This window comes from Macaca fascicularis, chromosome 12, assembly GCF_037993035.2.
Source record: "Macaca fascicularis isolate 582-1 chromosome 12, T2T-MFA8v1.1".
In the NCBI taxonomy this organism is placed as follows: domain Eukaryota; kingdom Metazoa; phylum Chordata; class Mammalia; order Primates; family Cercopithecidae; genus Macaca; species Macaca fascicularis.
This window is the reverse complement of record NC_088386.1, coordinates 73,443,003-73,464,201: the sequence shown is the minus strand read 5'-3', so window position 1 is coordinate 73,464,201 and position 21,199 is coordinate 73,443,003. Positions and strand designations below refer to the sequence as shown.

Sequence of the window (21,199 nt, the reverse complement as noted above, 5' to 3'; positions counted from 1 at the left end):
CAGAGTTGGTCATGCCCAGGTAACCAAAGAAAGATTTTAATAAGGACATTCAGTGATAGGGAATGTGAATTGCCCTTCATCTTTTGTGCACCTCAAGTCCTCTGCGTAATTACCTTGCACTCCAGGTGATTCTGTTCTGGATGTCCCGGGTGCCTCACAAGTGCTTCCTGAGTTGGTGAGGCTGCCGTCATCCCTCACCCACAGCGGGCACTGCACTGCCTTCTGCTAGATACAGCAGGAATTGTTCTATTTTGCCAGGGCTTTGTACCTCTTCCTAGGGCACCATTGTGTGTGTGTGCGTGCGTGCGTGTGTGTGTGTGTGTGTGTGTGTGAGAGAGAGAGAGAGACAGAGAGGACAGAAAGAGAGACATAGAGAGACTATGATATAAACATGCTTTTTCCCTCTTGCTTTAGAGAAGTCCCAAGTATGTCACTTGTTTCATCTACATTGTGAAGAATTTACGGAAATAGTTCTTTCAGTTTTCACTTGGCGCATTCTGTCTCTCTGGAATCAGAGACTTTGGAGATGAATTTCTTGAGAGTGCAATGCAGTAGTAAAAATCCCTATGCCTAAACCTCCATGATAAGAAAGCCTTTGTTAGGAGTAGGCCCATCACGGCTGGGTTTTTCTGCCCATAGGAGGACTTCTCCATCACAGGCTCCCAGCCTTTCCTCATCAGGCTTCTGCGGAAGCCTCCCACCAGTATGATTTGTGTCCAGTTATGTCTACCCAGTGGTAGACACAATTAGAGCTCTTTTGCAGAAGGTTGCCAGGCCTGCTGACCCCACTGGGCCCAGCCTGACAGGCATGTTTAAAACTAGTAGCGGATAGGTCTAGAATCAAGCTGAAATCCCTGCTACAGATGTGAATTGTGTGCCATATACATGTGGTATATGCCATATACCAACAAAAGAATTGACTTATATCCTGCCTACCTCCAAATGTGAGTATGGGCACATGCCTTAAATTCCAGGTGTATCACAGTTTGTTTACTTATTTATCCTTCTTTTATCCAAGAAGCAATACAAGCTGCTTTAGGCACAGTTCCTATGTCACAGCCCTCATAATCTGTTGCTTCACTTTATGTCTTCATAGATGTGAATTCTTTAGTTAAAGACTGATTTACAACATCTTTCAGTTAACTTTGAAAAATATTCATTCTGAAGTTAAAATACTAGTATCAACAACTCTCTGTACTCAATCTCTGTAGATGCAAATAAAGTATTATAATCAGGCATATAGAGGAAGTGTGGAATTTAGCGAAGGATGTAGCAGTGTTTTTATGTTTTAATGTTCTTACTGCTCTTTTTGTCCCAGGTTATGCAGATGTATCTTCCGTTTTGTGGAATTGCCATATCTAACGCTCAGCTCTTTGCTGCTTCAAGGAAAGAATATGAAAGAAGCAGAGTGAGTAAATAAAAACATTATTGACACTCCTCAATACTCTCTTTCTAGTTTCTGTAAGTCACTATGTCTTTTAAAAACAGCCAATGAATGATCTTTGAATAGTACAGGAATCTTTTTTTATTTGTATAATTCTGCAAGGCTGTGGTTGAAGATACACTTGAAGCAATAAGCCCAAATGGAAGTGGATACAAATTATCTGTTTTTATTTGGGGGAAGGGGTACAAGCTTCTTTTAAAAATGAAATTGGCTGGGCACAATTGCTTATGCCTGTAATCCCAGCACTTTGGGAGGCTGAGGCGGGCAGATCACAAGGTCGGGAGTTCAAGACCAGCCTGGCCCACATGGTGAAACCTTGTCTCTACTGAAAATACAAAAATTAGCTGGGTGTGGTGGCGGGTGCCTGTAGTCCCAGCTACTTGGGAGGCTGAGGCAGGATAATCGCTTGAACCCGGGAGGTGGAGGTCACAGTGAGTGGAGATTGTGCCACTGCAGTCCAGCCTAGGTGACAGAGTGAGACTCCATCTCAAAAAAAAAAAAAAAAAAAAAAAAGAAAATTAATATCACATCTATACTGTAAGGCCGCAGATAAATCCTTGCTTATTTATGGCTTTGAAGCAATAACACAATTTGGTGATGCTTTTACAACTAAGTTCCTTTAAGAAGCAAGTTATGTTACAAACATGATCTTACCCCCACTTCCCAGATTTTATTTTTGAATTGAAACAATTTTTGGATTGAAACAATTTTTAAATTGAAAGGGTTTCTGAAAGTGCCCCACACTAGATACTTGGAACAATAATGCAAAGACTGTTTTATAGTATTATAAAGAAACACTTAGAGAGATCTCTTATACCTTCAGGAGCTACAGATCTAAGTTGCAAAAAAGGCAAAGTCTAGTACTCAAAAAAAGGTAAATTATCAAATAGAGATTAAATTATATTATACTCATTCTAATGTTAAATATAGGAAGATTACTGTAACAATTTAGAAATATATTTAACAAAACGATGTTCAAAAGGGTTTGAAACCCTTAATTAATCTGGGCATCAAGTTGATTAAAATTTCATTTGCTAATTATTATGCTTTATGGATATTTTTTATCAGTAAACAGATGAACAGAGTTGACTAATACAGCCATGGTCCTTAGCATGGCATACCACATCTTTTCTCTGATTTGATCTTCTTTTCATCTTTAGCCCCATGTCTTACCATGCTCCTGCTTTCATCTGGCACTCCAGCAATATAGTCCCCAATTTCCAGCAAACAATCTGTTTCATTTGATCATACCTTTAACCGTATTCATCTCTCTGCCTTCAATGCCTCATGTCAATCCCACTCCTTCCAACCACACCGTCTGCCTCACACATTCTTCAGGACCCAGCTCAGCCTTCTGATTAATCTTCCTTTCTACACTTATGGTTTTGCCTTGTATCTACTACCACTACCCTATTATGAATACTTATCACACTGTATTATGATATTTAAGGAGGTCCCACCTCTCCAACTACATTTTGAACTCCTTAAGGGAAGCTTCATGTATGATTAATCTTTGCATTCTTGTGTATGGCACAATTAATTTATTCATTCAACAAGTATTGATTGTGTAGTTCCCTTTCACATGCTGTCTATCCAAATCCCCGCCCTTATGGAACTTACTATTCATGAGAACAATAGATAATAGATAAGAAAACACATTTTTAAAATTGCATAGTATAGGTAGCGATAAATACTGCAAGGAAAAATAAAGTGAGATAAAGGGATAAAGGGTTGAGGAAGGTTGGGTTGGGAGGACGTGTATTTTAGAGGGTGATCAAAAAGGTCTCTATAAGGAGATGATCTATAAGCAGAAAGCTAAATTGAATGAAGGAGCAAAGCCACATGAAGGTCTGGGGAGAGCATTCTGGCCGTGGAAATACCAAGTACAAAGGACTTGGGTCAGGAGAAAGCTTGGTCAGTGTGTTTAGAGAGCAGAGAGAAAGGGGGGAGTGAAAGGGAAAAAAAATAAAATGAGGATGTGGAGGCAGGCCAGATGGTAGAAAAGCCTGTGGGCATGGCAAGGGCTTTGGCTTTCATTCTGAGTGCAATGGAAAGCCATTAGACGATTTTGAGCTGAGTCTGACTTACTTTTAGTAGAGTTCACTCTGGCCTCCCTGGAGATGATAAACTGGCTGGGGAGGGAGGGAGAAGGCTGAAGCAGTGAGAAAACTTAGGGAAGAACTGTATTGAAGTCAAAAAATAATATGGCTGGGACTAGGGCAGTGAGAAGTGACAGACTTCCTCCAAAATTGGTGAAATCTGTGGGGCTTACTGATACGGGAAATGAGTGAAAGAGACTTGTGGCTGGCACAGCTGGCAAGTAAACGGTTCGATACAGGAGTCTAAAGTTCTGGGGAGATGTCAGGACTGGAGATTGAGATTTGGGAACCAGCAGCATATAGAGGCTATTTAAAGCCAGGGATCTAGCTGGGTTAATTTAGGGATGGATATGTAGATGAGAGAATGGAAAGCTCCAAGGACACGCCCAGGAGCGAAAGAAGGTCACTAGAAGGAAGGACAAAAAGCAGATACCCGTTTCCTGGAAGGCAAGTTGGCATCAAGAAGCAGGACCTATTCAACTGTGTAAAATGTTTCCATTATCTATTGAATTGGATATTGTCACGTGAGTCCATGTGAAGAGAGTATACCAACAGGCTTTGTATGAGCAATAAGGCTGTTTATTTCACCTGGGTACAGGCGGGCTGAGTCTGAAAAAGGAGTCAGCAAAGGGTGATGGGATTATCATTAGTTCTTACAAGTTTGGGATAGGCGTACAAAGTACATTCTTAAGGGTGGTGGAGAATATTACAAAGTACCTTCTTAAGGTTGGGGGAGACTATATCGTATTAGTTAGGGTAGGGCAGGAACAAATCACAATGGTGGAATGTCATCAGTTAAGGCTATTTTCACTTCTTTTGTGGATCTTCAGTTGCTTCAGGCCATCTGGATGTATACGTGCAGGTCACAGGGGGATATGATGGCTTAGCTTGGGCTCAGAGGCCTGACAGATATCCCAGATTTTCTTCTCTTTTTCTCCTATCCTGGAGCTAGTCTGCATTGTTATTTGTAAAACTTTCATCACTCGTTAATAAAGCAGTAATTTTAAATTAGAAACAATAAAATTACTATAATGTGATTTGTCAGTGCAAGACTCAAGGCACAATTAGTTTTTCCTCTGAGGTGAATGTTCTTGTATATGGATCCCAGAGGCTCTCTCCATGCAATCACAACAAATTGAAAAGTTAAATAATTGTTCAGTTAATATGATCCATCTGAAGAAATAGTCTAGATGATTAAAGAAATAATGTTTTCCCCATTAATAACAGGGCATTTTGCTTGTAATTACTCAGAAAATTCTGATTTTTAATATCTGAACATGAAATTATTGTGCATTGACCCCTTACAGAGATTTGCTGTCCAAATGCCAAATAGCAAGATTCACTTAAAAGTTTTTTCACCTTTTGTTGTTCCTGTTTGCTTTGGGATCATGGAGCAATATGGTCCTTAGCTCTGTTCGGTCTTTCTTTAGAGATAATGTAACCACCCAGTGGGTTCACTTTGCCCACTGCCTAGACAAAGTCGATTTCTCAAGGCAAGGAAATTGCAATAGAGAAAGGTTAATTCACCGAGTTGGCTGTGTCAGAGACCAGAGTTTTATTATTACTCAAATCAGTCTCCCCAGATCAGAGTTTTTAAGGATAATTTGGTGGGTGGGGGAAGGCCAGTGAGTAGGGAATGCTGATTGGTTGGGTTGGAGATGAAATCATAGAGAATTGAAACTGTCCTCTTGCCCTGAGTTAGCTCCTGGGTCGGGAAGGTCACAAGATCAGATGAGCCAATTTATCGATTTGGGTGGTGCCAGCTGATCCATCAGGTACAGGGTCTACAAAATATCTGAAGCACTGATCTGAGGAGCAGTTTAGGAAGAGTCAGCTGTATGACTCCTAAGCCATAATTTCTGATTTTGTGGCTAATTTGTTAGTCCTACAAAGGCATTCTAGTCCCCAGAGAAGAAAGAGGTTTGTTTTGGGAAAGGGCTATTATCATCTTTGTTTTAAACAATAAACTATAAACTATGTTCCTCCCAAAGTTAGTTCAGCCTATGCCCAGAAATGAACAAGGACAGTTTGGAGATTAGAAGAAAAATGGAGCTGGTTCTACGGTCAGCCCAGCAATAATTTTGCAATGGTGGTTTCAATAACCCTACCTAGGATATTTGGTCCTCTTTCAGTTGCTCAGTGAACTGGACTTATTTCATGTTTTTCCTAACTCATTCAAATGTCTTTTCTTTTCTTTTCTTTTTTTTTTTTTTTTTTTTTACTCTGTCACCCAGGCTGGAGTGCAGTGGCGTGATCTCGGCTCACTGCAACTTCTGCCTCCCAGGTTCAAGTGATTCTCCTGCCTCAACCTCCTGAGTAGCTGGGACTACAGGTGTGCACTAATACACCCGGCTAATTTTTTTGTATTTTTAGTAGAGACGGGGTTTCACCATGTTGCCCAGGCTGCTCTAGAACTCCTGGCCTCATGTGATCTACCTGCCTTGGTCTCCCAAAGTGCTGGGATTATTGGCATGAGCCACCACGCCCAGCTACTCAAATGCTTTTTTACCTGAATAGATTCAGAGAAGAAATTTTCACGTTTCAGTGGTTTCAGGACAAATCAAATTCATTATTGAAGTTGAAAATTAGTCATGTCCCTGAGATGATGATTAGCACCATGATGAATAGGTATGAATTTGACAATTCATGAAATCCTTTTGTGAGAGATTAGACTTGAAATTGCACCTCTTTCTACATTCTATTGAATCAAGTGCCCTCTGGGCAATTCGCTGTCTGTGTAATTTTCTGATTGCTGTCTGAGAGAAGCATAATATCTACCACGTGTACATAACCTACCATTCTTAAATCTCTGGAAACATCCATGCCATTAAAAATTCCAAGCAAATATTGTTTATTTTTATTTTTTATTTTTCACAAATGCATACCTGACCTGAGCAAACAAACATTATTTCAATGCAAAAAAAAAAAAAAAAAAAAAAATTGCAGCTAATTTCTTAGCTGGAGAAAATCACAGGTTACTACAATTTAATTTTAAATAAGTACAGTTTTCAAGTTAGAGCTTCAGATTTTTTTTCTAAGTCGTGTACTTTTCATTCTGCTATTTAAAAAAAAATTAATGTGTTTCTTTCCTGATATATAAATATCTAAATGTTCTCCTGGACAGTTTGGGATAAAGCAGTATGTCCTCTTGTGTAGAGGAATTAAGGAGGGTATATATGTATGTGTGTACATATATATTTATTTATATATATGGAGGGTATATATATTTTATATATGAAGGATATGTATATATTATATATTATATATGTAGTTTATATATTTATATTTAGCAAAGACTAAATGTAAATTACATATATTTTATATATATATATATTTTTAAGAATCTGAACCTTAATTAGCATTCACCTCTCTAATTCTTTCAGAGTTGTATAAGGGATGTGTATTAGTGAAAAAGTCTGAAGTTTGACCAAGAATCTCTTTCTTCCTGATAGTGAGGAAGAGCTGCTTTGTAATTTTCGGAAATCAATGTGCTTTAGAGGTATTCATTATTTATAAAATATTGTTTTTTGTTTTTGTTTTTGTTTTTTGTTTGTTTGTTTTTGAGAAAGGGTCTCACTCTGTTGTCCAGACTGGAATGCAGTGGTGCGATCTCGGCTCACTGCAACCTCTGCTCCCTGGGCTCAAGCGATTCTCCTGCCTCAGCCTCCAGAGTAGCTGGGACCATAGGCACATGCCACCATGCCTGGCTAATTTTTTTGTATTTTTAGTAGAGACGGGGTTTCACCATATTAGCCAGGCTGGTCTCAAACTCCACCTGCCTCGGCCTCCCAAAGTGCTGGGATTACAGGCATGAGCCACTGCCCCAGCCAAAATATTGGGTTTGTACCTAGTTGCATTGCATAAAAATTACTATAGGAGAGGAGAAATGCCTATAGCTAATGGTTTTGTGATCCCTGTGTCAAACTGAAATATTAATAATCAGAATTTAGTTCTAAAGAGTTTATTAAAGTGAAAAGCTGGGAATGGCCAATCCAGGAGATGCAGACTCCAGAGAAATAGGGTAAATGTTCCAAAGTTAAAAGTTAGACTCTTGCTTCTATAGGCACAAAGCAACGAAATTTAATAGGATTTCAGCATTTTCTATACAAGGCTGGTGTATGAGTTATAACAATATAATTAGTTACAGTTTGTTTTCTTTTCTATACAACTTGTTTTCTTTATAGCTGGTTTTCATTTTCTTTCCAATTTAAAAGAGTATATTTAACATTCCATCTTAAGGCACTGTGATGGCCATGGAGTCCTTGTGTGAGAGGAGAAGAGGGAAGTTAATCTGTAGTGAAGATCAACAGTGAAGAGGGAAAGGGTCTTCTCTGGTGCTCTTTAGTAATTTTCAACATTTTACAAAACAATGTTGGTAAGGAAGAAGGCTAATCTATAGTCAGAGAAACAAGGGTTATAGTTGACTTGGTTACACCTGCCTCTCAAGTGACCCCTATAATCATCATCCTTTAAGACTCAAAATAATCTAGAGTTCCAATAGCTTAGGTTTTGAGTTACTTATTTTCAAACCTGTTACAAGAACTAGCTCTATTCTCAAGTTGTATTTTGCAGTTTAAGCATGTATTGTAAAATTGAGTGATAAAAATATATCAAAACAATCATAAAAGTTTTCAAAATTAGCTACACAAAAAGATTTATTATATTTTATTAAAGCAAAGACTAAATTAAATTTTAAGAAAAAAAAAAACAATGTTTTTTCAGTTTTACATCCACCTAAATACAACTATTTCATCTTTTCTAGGCTTTGCTAGAGGTGGTTAATGACCTCTTTGAAGAACAAACTGACCTGGAGAAAATTGTCAAGAAAATAATGCATCGGGCCCAAACTCTGCTGAAATGTGAACGCTGTTCTGTTTTACTCCTAGAGGACATCGAATCACCAGTAAGTTATCTGTTATCTTTTAAAGTTGAAGACGGTGTGAATAGAATGAAGTTGAGTTTATTTGTATTTAAACTTGTGAAATTGACTTGAATCACTCTCTTCCTGACTCTTCAATCATGAGGCAACTTTTCATAAAACAAGAGTTTTTTATTTTCTTTATGTGTATTTCATTCTCATTTTTCAGTAAACTTAGAAACATAGACTTTAAGCTAACAGGGACTTTCTAGATCTATCCCAGGCCTTTGTAATTGCAGATGAAGGAACTAAGGGGTTCAGTGATTTGCCCAACCTCACACAGCTCCATTAGAAGATAAACTCAAGTGTCTGTCTCACATTTTATTTACCTATGAAGGGTAATGCCTTCAGCATTTCTGGGGGTGGATTTCAGTCCAGACAATGCTCCATGGCCTTCGTAAGGCAAGGAGGAAGCAAACAAATGAGTGGAGATTCAGTACCCTTAGCTCTTGGAGCCCAGACAAACTGGACTCGAGCAGATTGGAATGGCCGGTCGTTGCTGGGCTGTTCCCTGCAGCAGGTTTGTCCTGTGGAGGCTTCCAGGTTCTTTCACAGCTGCTGTGAACCTGTGAATTCCGGCACAGAGTAGCCTTACCAGGTGAAGAGGGCCGCTGTTCACTTCCCTGCAGGAGTTCCTGCCACTCCAGAAGGAAGCATCTCATTCAGGGCCTTAGGGCTGCCTCACCGTGGCTATTTGTGGCCAGCTTTCTGGTTTTATTAAGCCCTTTGGCTTTCAGGTGGAAATCTGCTGGGTAGATAAGCAACAATATTGAAATAATAATCATCATCAATCTAAATTCTTGAAAGCTAAATGTCTAAACCCTTGGCAGCAATTTAATATCTTTGCTGAGAACTTGCTTCAAAGATCAGGAATTGTCTAGCAATTAAGAGTTGCTTTAATACCTGACAGAATGTTATTTTGCCACACTTTACTTACAAAAGATTATTCCCTTTGCCTTTAGGTTTATTTTCCTCAAAGAATAAGAACCTTAGGGTAAATTTTGGAGATTCAATAATAAGTATTGTAAGACTCACAATAATGAGTTTCTTTTAAAATCTACGTCTAGAATGTTTAGAAGTGTTTCCCCAGATTTTAGCAGAGATTGGGGCTATTTCTGTTTCAGTCAGTGTGGTTTACACAAACAATAGCCTGAAAAGTATCCTGTGACTGTATAAATCTCAGCTGAACCTTGGGAGAACATGCACACACACACACTCCAATAGCCCATACTTAATGGAGTGCTTTCAGAAACTTTGTGAAACATTTGCATTCATTTAATCCTCATCTTATAAGGTAGGTGTTATTATCACCCTATAATAATTTTATAGATGAGGAAATAAGGCTCAGAGAGTTGCGTGACTTGCCAGTCACCTCCACTGCCTGACTCTAAAGCCCCTTAAAGGATGGGAAGCGGTGGGGGTGCTCATTAGTACCTGGCAGGTTTCAGGGCCACAGAGAAGCCCCCATTAAACAAACACCTCCAGAAAAGCATCTCTTGAAATATGAAACTCACTCCTTTTTTTTTTTTTAACTTTTATTTTAGGTTCAGGTATACATGTGCAGGTTTGTTATATAGGTAAAGAGGCTTTTTCTGAGCCAATATGAGTGACTGTGGCCCAGGGGAAATACAAACAAAAGAAGCCTTGAGTAAGTGGTCCCAAGGTAGCTGGATCGCAGTTTGGTTTTATACATTTTTTGGAGGCAGGAGTTACAGGGAAAGACATACATCAATACATGGAAGGTATATATTGGTTTGGCAGGAAGGGCAACTGTTGGGGCTTTGGCTTCCAGGATAATCTGAACCACCCCAAAGTCCCTGTGGGAGCAAGTGGCCGGGGGTGAGGGTCAGGGGTAGGTAGGCTGGAATCTGGACACAGGCAAACTCATTGTTTGCTAGCTCACTTGTAAACAGATATGAAAGCAACTTAAACCATCTAAGGGTGGTCATTCTTGCTAATCTTCTAACTTGAACTCGTTTTTATGGTGTGGTCTAACTCTGGCAAATGACCAAAAAAGTATAGATGATGGAAGTTGATATTGAATGTAGGGGCAGAGCTGGAGGGAACGGTAGAAATAGCAATATCTTCATGGTATGAAGTAGGGAGAGGAGTGGTCAAAAAACACCATCTAGTTAGGGTAGATGGTACAAACGATAACAGCACTGGCTGGTATTCTACTGAAAGTTCAAAAGGCCTCTTTGCTATCACTGCTGAACACTCTAAGACTAATGTTGGGGCAGAAAATTCTGGAACACTCCTCATTATATCTTCTCTTTTCTTACCCACCCCCCTCCAAAGTGATATTGATGGAAAAACCAAACTCTGTAAAATATTTTATTTTTGTTTTGTTTTGGTTTTTTGATTTTTTTAATTCTAATGTTCTAAATTTTAATTGATAAATAATAATTTTATGTATTTATGGTATACAGTGTGATGTTTTGATACATGTATATATTGTGGGATGATTAATTAATATATGCATCCCCTCACATACTTATTTTTTGTGGGAAGGACATTTGAACTTCACTCTTAGCAATTCTGAAATATACCTTGTTACTAATTATAGTCACCATGCTGTGTAATAGAGCTCAAAAACATATTCCTTCCGTCTAATGAAACTTGTACACTGTGACCAACAACTCTCCACTCACTTTTACTTTTAGCCGCTGGCAACTACCATTCTACTTTTTGCTCCTATGAGTTCAACTTTTTAAATTTTAGAAATAAGTGAGATCATCCAGTATTTGTCTTTCTGTACCTGGCTTATTTCACTTAACATCCTTCAAGCTAATTCATGTTGTTTGAAATTACAAAATTTTATTCTTTGTAAAGGCAAGATAGCTTTTTGTTGTTGTTGTTGTTGTTGTTGTTGTTGTTGTTGTTGAGACGGAATCTCGCCCTGTCCCCCAGGCTGGAGTGCAATGGCGCAATCTCAGCTCGCTGAAACCTCCATCTCCTGGGTTCAAGTGATTCTCCTGCCTTAGCCTCCCGAGTTGCTGGGATAATAGGTGCCCACCACCATGCCCAGCTAATTTTTGGGGTTTTGCCATGTTGGCCAGGCTGGTCTCAAACTCCTGACCTCAGTTGATCCACCCGCCTCGGCGTCCCCAAGTACTGGTATTATAGGTGTGAGCCATGGCGCCCAGCCCAGAATAGCATATTTTAAATGGATAAGTGTTTCTATTACCTTGTGTGTTTTACAGACTTATTATTGAAAGTTTCCTCTGTCATCAAGTCCCTCAAAGCACCTCCAGAAAAGCATCTCTTGAAATATGAAACTCACTCCTTTTTTTTTTTTTAACTTTTATTTTAGGTTCAGGTATACATGTGCAGGTTTGTTATATAGGTAAAGAGGCTTTTTCTGAGCCAATATGAGTGACTGTGGCCCAGGGGAAATACAAACAAAAGAAGCCTTGAGTAAGTGGTCCCAAGGTAGTTGGATCGCAGTTTGGTTTTATACATTTTTTGGAGGCAGGAGTTACAGGGAAAGACATACATCAATACATGGAAGGTATATATTGGTTTGGCACGAAAGGGCAGGATATCTTGAAGCAGGGACTTACAGGTTATAGGTAGGTTCAGAGATTCTTTAATTTGCAATTGATTAAAGGAGTAAGGCTCTATCTAAAACTCAGAGTCAGCAGAAAGGAATGTTTCAAATTAAGATAAGGATGCTATGTAGCAAGGTTGGTGGCTTGCAGGAATGACTTAACCCTTCCTTGCCTTACATGTGTTAGGTCTTGTTTATAATTTGGTATCTTATTGCCAGAATGAGTCTGTTTCATGAGTCTATGACCTCTATTTGAACATTAATGCTGCTCAGCTGTGTATGAACTCCAAAACGGAGGGCAAATAATGAGAAGGCTATTTGACTTTCCTTCCATTTATGGCCAGGAATTCAGTTTTTAAGGTTTTTCTTGGGTCCCCTTGGCCAACAGGGGGTCTGTTCAGTTGGAGTAGGACTTTATTTTTAGTTTATAGTGAGAATGAGCTCCTCTAACACCATAGGGATGAACTCTGAAAGTAAAAGTGAACCAGGTGAAAAAAAATATTAATCTGTTCAGTATTGTTCCAGAAGCTGTAAAGACTTGTTGGCAAGTCTGCTGCCTGTGGAGGTGGTAGGAGAAGTTTGGGGTAAAAGTATCTATTTATGTGGCATCCCCAGCAGAAAACCTACCAATGCTGGGCATTCCTTTAATACACTTCTCACCAAAGGCTTCTCAAGACTTTAGGCTTGTAGGTGTCACAGTTCTGTGCACCACCCAAGTTGTGCAGTAGAAATTATAGAAAGGAGATGAGAAACAGTCACGCCACATTCAGGAGAAGAAGCCAGGATAAACAGGAGAATGTTTATCTCTGCCCCCACATTCAATGTCAGCTTCCATCATCTGTACTTTTTTGGTCATTTGCCAAAGAGTTAGACCACACCATAAAAACGAGTCCAAGTTAGATGATTAGCAAGAATGACCACCCTTCTAATCTACTGTATTAGAAGATTTTCAAACTTGACAAAGTTATTTTTACTGGAAATATTTCAATAATAAGTATATTTTTATAATAATAAAGGAATCCATATAAGATCTCCGTATTACCAAGCAAATCCACAGTTCAATTATACCTTTTCCATATTAATTATGACCTTTCTTTCTTTCTTATTATCAATGAACCTGTCACTAGCAGGATGCTTCTTAGACAGTCTTCATCACCTCTGATGCCGCTGGTATTTATGATAAACACCAAAGAGCTTTTTCTTATGCAAAGTGCTAGTTCCATTTTTTAGATGTGTTATAACCAATAATTATCTACATAATGTAAAGCAAAAATTTCAGGAAAAAAAGATTGATATCAAGGGGTTAAGGGAAGTCTCCCTGTCCACACCCCTCCCCAACTTGACAGTAAGCATGTGGTATGTTACTTCAGGGGAGGAATGACTGAGAATACGGGAACAGTTAAATGGAATTTTAAGTTCCAAAATGGACTTTTAAAATTTATAGCAGGGCTTTGCACAGTAGCATGCACCTACAGTCCCAGCTACTCAGGAGGCTGAGGCAGGAGGATTGCTTGAGCCCAGGAGTTCAAGGACAGCCTGGGCAAAATAGTGAAACACCACCTCTGAAAATCAATCAGTCAATAAATAAATGAATAAATAAATAATATAAAATTTATAGCAGGGTTATTCTGGAAAACCAAAACTTTTTCCTAAAGGCTTGAATGAATCAGAACGTAAAATTATGAACAAAACAGTAGAATGGAAAGAGAATAGATGAAGCCATAGACTATCCCATTCTTGGATTGCCTGGACTAAGGGAGGAGAATCGGAGAGGAGAATAAGAAATGTGAGGTCATCAGTCTTCCTAACCTTGCTCCCAGACTCAATTCTCCGTATAGTGATGGTGGTGGGCGTTGGAGAGCGGGTGGGGGGAGTTGAAACTTCCCCTAGACACCATGGCAGGAAAAATAGGTGACAATGTCAGAGGCGTTAAGAGGCAGTGAGAGCCTGACAGCTTTTCTAGAGTCCCGAAGGAGCATAAGAGGCAAATGCAGCTTTCCCCATTTCCTGGCAGACATTAACAGAGGGAGGGCTGGGGCCTGAAGAAGCCTAGCTGTCAGGATGAGGAAGGGACAGGGTTGTGACCTGGTGCTGAAGGGGCTGTGGATATTTATGCATATCCAGTGTTAGGAATGACTATGCTGAGGGCCAGCAAGGCCTTCTTATCTCAGAACAGAGGCCAATCTGCTTGAGCGGGTGACTGCAGACCTGCCGTGTCTCTTCCAAGCACCCGGAAAGGTGCAGGTCACCTTGGTGAAAATTTCAGTATTAAATTAATTTAAATCTGAAATGACTGAGAAAACCTGAAGTGGCGGATTTAACTGGAGTAATCTCTTCTGTATTCTGTCAATAAGCAGGCTTGGGGTCAAGCAGATAAATTTAGTTGAATTATAGAAAAAGAATATGTTATTTTTTTGTATAGCTGTATCTGTGAACTTTTAAATCTATAATCAATATGCAAATTATATTCTATAATTAGTTATCTTGTATTCAATCCACATATGTAACAATTAGATAGATGGGGAGAATGATGTATTATTCTATAAATGTTTTGGAAGCAAATGGCTGGCAATTTGGGGAAAAAAGAACCGTAAGAAGCTGGATTTCTAGTTCATACCTATAAAAATATAATTTTTATAAAAGGCAAAATTATGATTCATATAAATATAAAACAAATGCAAGCTGAAGATTTTTTAAACTCATTAATGTATGAGAGAACCAATGTGATGTTAAAATCAGTCCAAAGAGTTCTTGAGAAGTTAGGTATTTATGGGCAATGTTAGGATACAATTTCAAAGTTAAAAACAACACTGGTTAAAGACAAAACTAAGCCATAAACTATAACCTTCAAGATTATCTTTTCTACTGGAGAGAATCACTTGTATCTCTACCAGAGAAAGGTACAAGTTAACATGTAATTTCACTAAATCTGGAGTCTTTTATCTGTATTAACCAGTGAGAGGAAGGAACTAAGTACATTTCTTAGATCAGAAATCGGCAATGTTTTCTGTAAATGCCCAGATAGTAAATATTTTAGGGTTTGCAAGTCACACAGTCTCTATTGCAGCTACCTAACTTTGCCCATTATAACACAAAAGCAGTCATAGACAATATGTATAAAGAATGAGCATGGCTGTGTTGCAATAAAACTTTATTGACAAAAATAGGTAGTAGATCAGATTTGACTAGCAGACAAGGGTTTACAGATCACTGTTCTAGATAATCCTTTGCCCTCTTATAACACTGAAAAATGAGTACCCAGCTTTTTGCCTTATTTCTGTAATGCCAGTGTAAACTTCAGATGAATCAAAGATTTAATGTTAAAAAATCAAATGCAAAAATACCAGTTAATATGTTTTATTCATTTGGTAGGTAAAGGCTCATTAGAACAATCATTCAATTCTGATGAGAATAAGCACTTTCAAACAGCTCTATGATTTTTTTCAGCCATCAGATTGGTAAAGCTTGAAAATAATTGTAATAACCAGTATGAGTATGGGAATTAGAAAATTGACTTTCTCGTTACTGATAGTGGGAACTTAACTTGGGATAACTTTTATGGACATCAGTTTGGTAAAATATATTTGGAGATGGAGTCTTGCTCTGTCACCCAGGCTGGAGGCCCAGGCTGGAGTGCAGTGGCGTGATCTCGGCTCACTGCAACCTCCGCCTCCTGGGTTCAAGCAATTCTCCTGCCCCAGCCTCCCGAATAGCTAAAAATATATTTTAACTTGAAAAAGGGATAGGCTTTGCACCCAGCAACTCCTCCTCTTAAAATTTAGAATAATGAAATGGATGGAGACCAGACCAAACCGAGTATATAAGAATACTTATTGCATTCCTATAGTAGTGTATTTAGTACTATATAGTATATTATATATATACTATAGTATATTTATATATAGTATATTATATATATCCTATATAGTATATTTCATATAGTAAATAATTCAAATATCAATATATTTATATAATGAAATTCTATGTAGTGTTTTAAAACAATGATATATGTCTATATTCATAGAAACAATGTCTTTGATACAATTTTAGGTGAATAATAAAGGGGAGAAACAACATATATAAAAAGCTGTTTTTATCAAAACATGGGTATATAAATGAGATTACATTTTCACAACCATTAAATTGAGGGAGCTTTAAATTTTCTCCTTTTGAGTCATATTTTCTTGTATCTTCTCTTCCAGGAAGAGTCATGAGTTTATCATCTCATGGAAGGAAAGGGCAGGTAGTCAACCTCTTAGCAAGAGAACAAACTTAAAAGTCAGGGTGCCAGGAGAGAGGATTTGCTAAATGGATTTATCTTTTCTTTTAGCAATTAAAGACCAATCTGAACACCAGGACAAGACATGCAAACTCCGTAATCCACAAAAGAAGTACTCATAACCCCATGCCACAAGTCATCACTCCACTTCCACCTCATATAAGGTTGGGAGGGCTGCTTAATTCAGTAGCAACTAGGTAAGATGAAGTATTGAATAAAAGGCTGAGTGAGGTTACTTGCCTTCAGCCATCTTGGGCAGAGCACAGTGTTCACCAAAATAAGTCACGTATACTTGCTTGAAACAGTAAGAGCAGATGCCTGGGCAGGCTCAGGGATGTTTCTTGAGTCCTCCTTGCTGCCATAGATTGGCAGAAGGGGTGGCCAGGGTGAGTGGAACAAAAAAAGTTGCAGACAAGTCATCCTGGAAACAAGGCTGTTGATGTATCAGGATAAATGGGAACATGAGTGGCAAGTCACCCTGCAGCTGCTTATCTTGGCCAGCTGAAGAGATTTAAAGGCTAATTCATTACACAAAAATATCTATGTCATATTGGACTTCACAGTAAGCATAGGAGACTTCTCACCAGGCAGAAACTGAAATGGCTGCTCAGAGCAGAGTGTTGGTGAGAAAACACTCAAAGATAATAGACTGAAATTCAAATGCAGCCACCCTAAATCATTCCCCTGACTTCACCCTCCCTGTCCATTATTCATTTAAACATTAACACCCAACAAAGAACCACCAGCATGGGGCTCATGCAAAGATACTATAAGAAAAAAAGTAGGAAGGGATGTGAAAACAAAAGCCAAGTGAAAAACACACACCAGAAAAACGCTTAAAGTTTTCCATGAAATGAAATAAAAAATAATAAGATCTCTCAGGAAAAATAAAGTTGTTCAAGAAAGAGATACAAAAGCTTAAGGAATAAATGATAAGCAGTATAAAAGATAAGAAACTGGGTTGGTAGAGCTTGGAAAAAAGTAGAAGAAAAATATGTAGCTGCACAGAAAGGAATACTACATTAAAAACAAGAAGAAATAATACTTCTAAAATACTTTTAGGGACACAAAATTGAAAATAAAATGGAAAATAATAAAGCATTAAAAAAGGAGAATGATAAAAATGGAATCAGAATAACAGAGGTCCAAACTAAGGATAATTGGCAACTCTAAAGAGAACATGGCAAATGGAACAGGAAAAAAAAACATTCAAAATTATAACACTAGGACATTTTATTGAGATAAAGGCAATCTTGGATTTACAGACTGAAGAAATACACCATTTCAGGCAAAATTGATACCGACTGCTTAGCACTGAAACACATTTGGTGTTAATAGACTTCAAAGATATTGGAAAAAGTATATGGGCATTTACACACAAAAAAATCAAAGCACCTATTGCAGGAAAATTCATTCGGATGTTAGACTTTCTAGTCGCAGTCTCCTGTGCTAGAGGACAATGGGCAATATCTACAAAGTCCTCAGGGAAAAAAAATGTGACCCTCTAATTTTAACTCCAAAATTTAAAGCCAAACTCATAGACAATTACACAAGCTGTGGAGAGATATTTTCAAACATGCAAAGAAGAGCACTATAATGTTGTTCTAAGAAGCCCTTCCTGAAAAATATGACAGTTTGAAATCTAGCCAAGCAGGTGATGAGTGGGGAAGTTGGGATAAATAAGATGGGTATTGAGTATTGAACATATTTAAATATCGAAGTAAGGCTAAAAAACAATGGAGCATATACTTGTAGATACAAATGTAAACCTTATATTGTAAACTGTAACAATAGTGCTGGTTCCCCATGTTCTCCAAGTTCCACAAGTGCAACAGGTGGGTGTGGGCCTGCACGTGTACTGGGTCATATTACAGAAGAGGTCATATTACAACACTGTGCTTGGGAAATATATCCCTTTTCTATTGAGTGGTATCAAGCCTAGTGTTTGTCTGAGGAAAGATGTTACTTCATCTCTCAGGTTTGTTCACTGCAAATACAATCCTGAGAACTGAACTAAGGCCTTGCAGTCCTGACCTGCATGGCTTGGTTTTGTGGATTGCCTCTCTCAACAGGTATCTTTGGTTTTGTGGAATATTTTAATTTTAATGTGTCAAATTTATTAACCTCCCTTTTTGATTTGTGCTTTAAAGGTTTTGTTATAAAAATCTTTATCTACCTTTAGTTATAATGGCATTATTGTATATCTTTTTATATTCATTTGGTATGCATGGTCTTTTTTATCCATCTAGAATTTATGTTTTTGTGTGGAGTATAAAGCGGTATGTGTATAACCAATTATCTTAGAACTGTTTTGCCTCCACTTTGTAATGGCACTTCAAAATTATAGCATTTCCATATACACCTGGGTCTGTTTCTGAGCTCACAATTTTGTCCTGCTGGTCTATTTGTTTATTTCTCCACCAATATCTGTCTGAATTTCTGTAATTTTGTAATGCATTTTGATATCTGATAGGCCAAGTCCTCAGTGCTGTTCCCCTTTAAAACTGGCTTGCTTATTCTTGACCTGTCATTCTTCTCTAAAATTTTAATAGCAGCTTAGCAAGTTCCACGAAAACTCTGTATAGATTTTGATTGAAATTGATCTAATTTATAGATCAATTTGGGTGACTTCTGCAAGTAACAGAATATTCAAGGGCAAGTGTCGTTCACACTGAGAGCATTTATTAAGTTACATGACGAGAAGTCTCTAGGAGGTGGTTCTGGGGATGGCGCAGCAGCCAGATGATGTGATCAGGGACCCAGTCTCTGTCCACCGCCCTCTGCTTGTCTCAGTAGTTGGCCATCACCAGCTGGCTTTTCCCTTTATAGTGCACCAGGCAGCACGTCTGCACATAACTGTGTTCAGAAGAAAGAGAAACTTATTTTCACATCCCTCTCTTTTGTCTCAGGGAGCAAAGTCCTTTTTGTTTGTTTGTTTGCTTGTTTGTTTGTTTGTTTGAGATAGGGTTTCACTCTGTCACCTAGAGTGCAGTGGCACCATCACAGCTCACTGCAGCCTTGACCTCCCAGACTCAAGTGATCCTCCCACCTCAGCCTCTCAAGTAGCTAGGAGTTCAGGTGCACATCATCACATCCAGCTAATTTTTGTAGAAATGAGGTTCCACTAGTTGCCCAAGCTGGTCTTGAACCACTGTGCTCAAGCAATACTTCCACTTTGGCCTCCCAAAGTGTTGGGATTACAGGCATGAGCCACCACACCCAGCTGAGGAAAATCTTTTTATTTATTTATTTATTTTTTTGGAAGGGCTTATCCAGCTAATGTTTCCTAAGACCCTGTTAATCAAGAATGAAATGTCGTCCAAGTCATCTATATTCTTAATACTTTTCTATTATTCATCTATCAGTCCCTGATGACAGGTGTGTTCAAATTTTTAGCTTAACAGATTCCTCAATATTTTTTGTCCAATTATATAGGTTGTTGATTTAGTTGTTAGTATTAATTATGTGTTTTTGAATTGGGGGTTGCAGCTGATTTTGATGGGAGAGTGTTTTTGTTTGTTTGCTCGTGCCATTGCTTGCTTTCTTTCTCTCTTCCCCTCTTTGCTACCTGTCTAATAGTTTGCCCAGCTCCCTGACCCCAGTCAAGAACCAGGACCTATTCTGGTGGCTCAGATTTCCTGCTATGTAGTAATATTACACCAAGCTGGAGGCAGCTTGGTTTAGTTTCTTGGGGTGAAGCTGGGTCACCTGTTCCCTACGCCCCAGCAGGAACTGAAATTCCGACGATCGTTGCCAGCCTGTTTCTGGACTTGGAGTTCAACAGGCCTACATGTCTTCAGGCTTGTGAGTTTAGAGATCTTTTCCCTCCTTTCCCTTCTCCTCCCTACCCCTCTCCTTTTCTTCTCTCTTCCTTTCAATCTCTAAATGTCTTTCTGATTTCCTCTGTGTTTTATCAGTCTTTGCTCTGCTTTTGGAAGAGATCAGATGTGTAAAAGCATGAACTTATAGCACCATCTCTACTGACATTCTATATACTTTTATAGTTAGAAAACAAAACAGTATCATTTCAGGAAAATAAAAGTTTCTCCCTCCAAAAATAAGTTTTATTTCTATTTTATTAGGATAATTCCTGAAAACAAAAGTTCTATTTGTATTTTGTGATTCTAATACTCAAAAAAAACTGCTTATTGCAAATTTATGTTTTATGGCCTCTATATTTGAAGGGAATCAGGGAGAAAAAAATAATTCTGGTTGTAGAAGCCTTGATTCACCAAGATCTTAACTCTGCGTTTAGAAACTGCATTCATGGTCTTTAAGCTGGGCACTCGGATGTAAACTGTTCAGTTTACTGAATCGATGCCAAAAATAGAAGTGAGAAATGCCGTTCTAGCCCTTTCTCCTGACAAAATTAATATTTTGCTCCCTTTTGCTTCTCTTAAGTGTTTCAGTCCATTGATTTTAAGTGACTTTGTCAATGGTATTTTCCATTAGACTGGGAAGAAAGAAAGATTGCTCCATAGCTGGCTGCTGCTGTTAACATTAGGAACTACTTAACTCCTTGAACTGAATATTCCCAGCTTACTATTATTCCATCCTATGAACCTGTCTAAGCAATTCCTATCACTTCTCTTAGTTCTTTCCAGCTCAGGCATTTACTATTATTTCTATTTCTTTTTGTGTGTAGTCAAGGAAAGTGAATGTAGACATTTTAATCTTATGTCCTAAGGCACTGTCTCAAGTCCTAGTTTTTACAGGTGTTCTCTTCTCATGGATCATCCTGATGGCTGGCAGCTATTTCATTGTTCAGAACTCTACAAAGTACTTTCTAACTAAGCTTGTAAATACCTGGTTAGTGTCGAGTTTCTTTACAAAACTGTGAAGCATAAACTAACTAGGCACACTTGTTTTCTTATATCCTCCTTAGCTCTTTGGTCCTTTCGTAAATATA

General features: G+C 38.4%; 1 protein-coding gene across 2 annotated transcripts in view; it reads left to right on the top strand.

The window, feature by feature from the left end:
* Nucleotides 1–21,199, top strand: part of PDE11A (phosphodiesterase 11A) — a 464,879-nt gene that overhangs the window by 167,010 nt on the left and 276,670 nt on the right. The window contains exons 3-4 of one of the 2 annotated variants that reach the window (XM_005573580.5): nt 1,319–1,408; nt 8,306–8,446. In XM_005573580.5, coding sequence (XP_005573637.1) covers nt 1,319–1,408; nt 8,306–8,446 — 231 coding nt within the window. Of the gene's footprint in view, nt 1–1,318; nt 1,409–8,305; nt 8,447–19,972; nt 20,095–21,199 lie in introns of those variants that run through there. The other variant, XM_074009510.1, reaches the window with a different exon arrangement.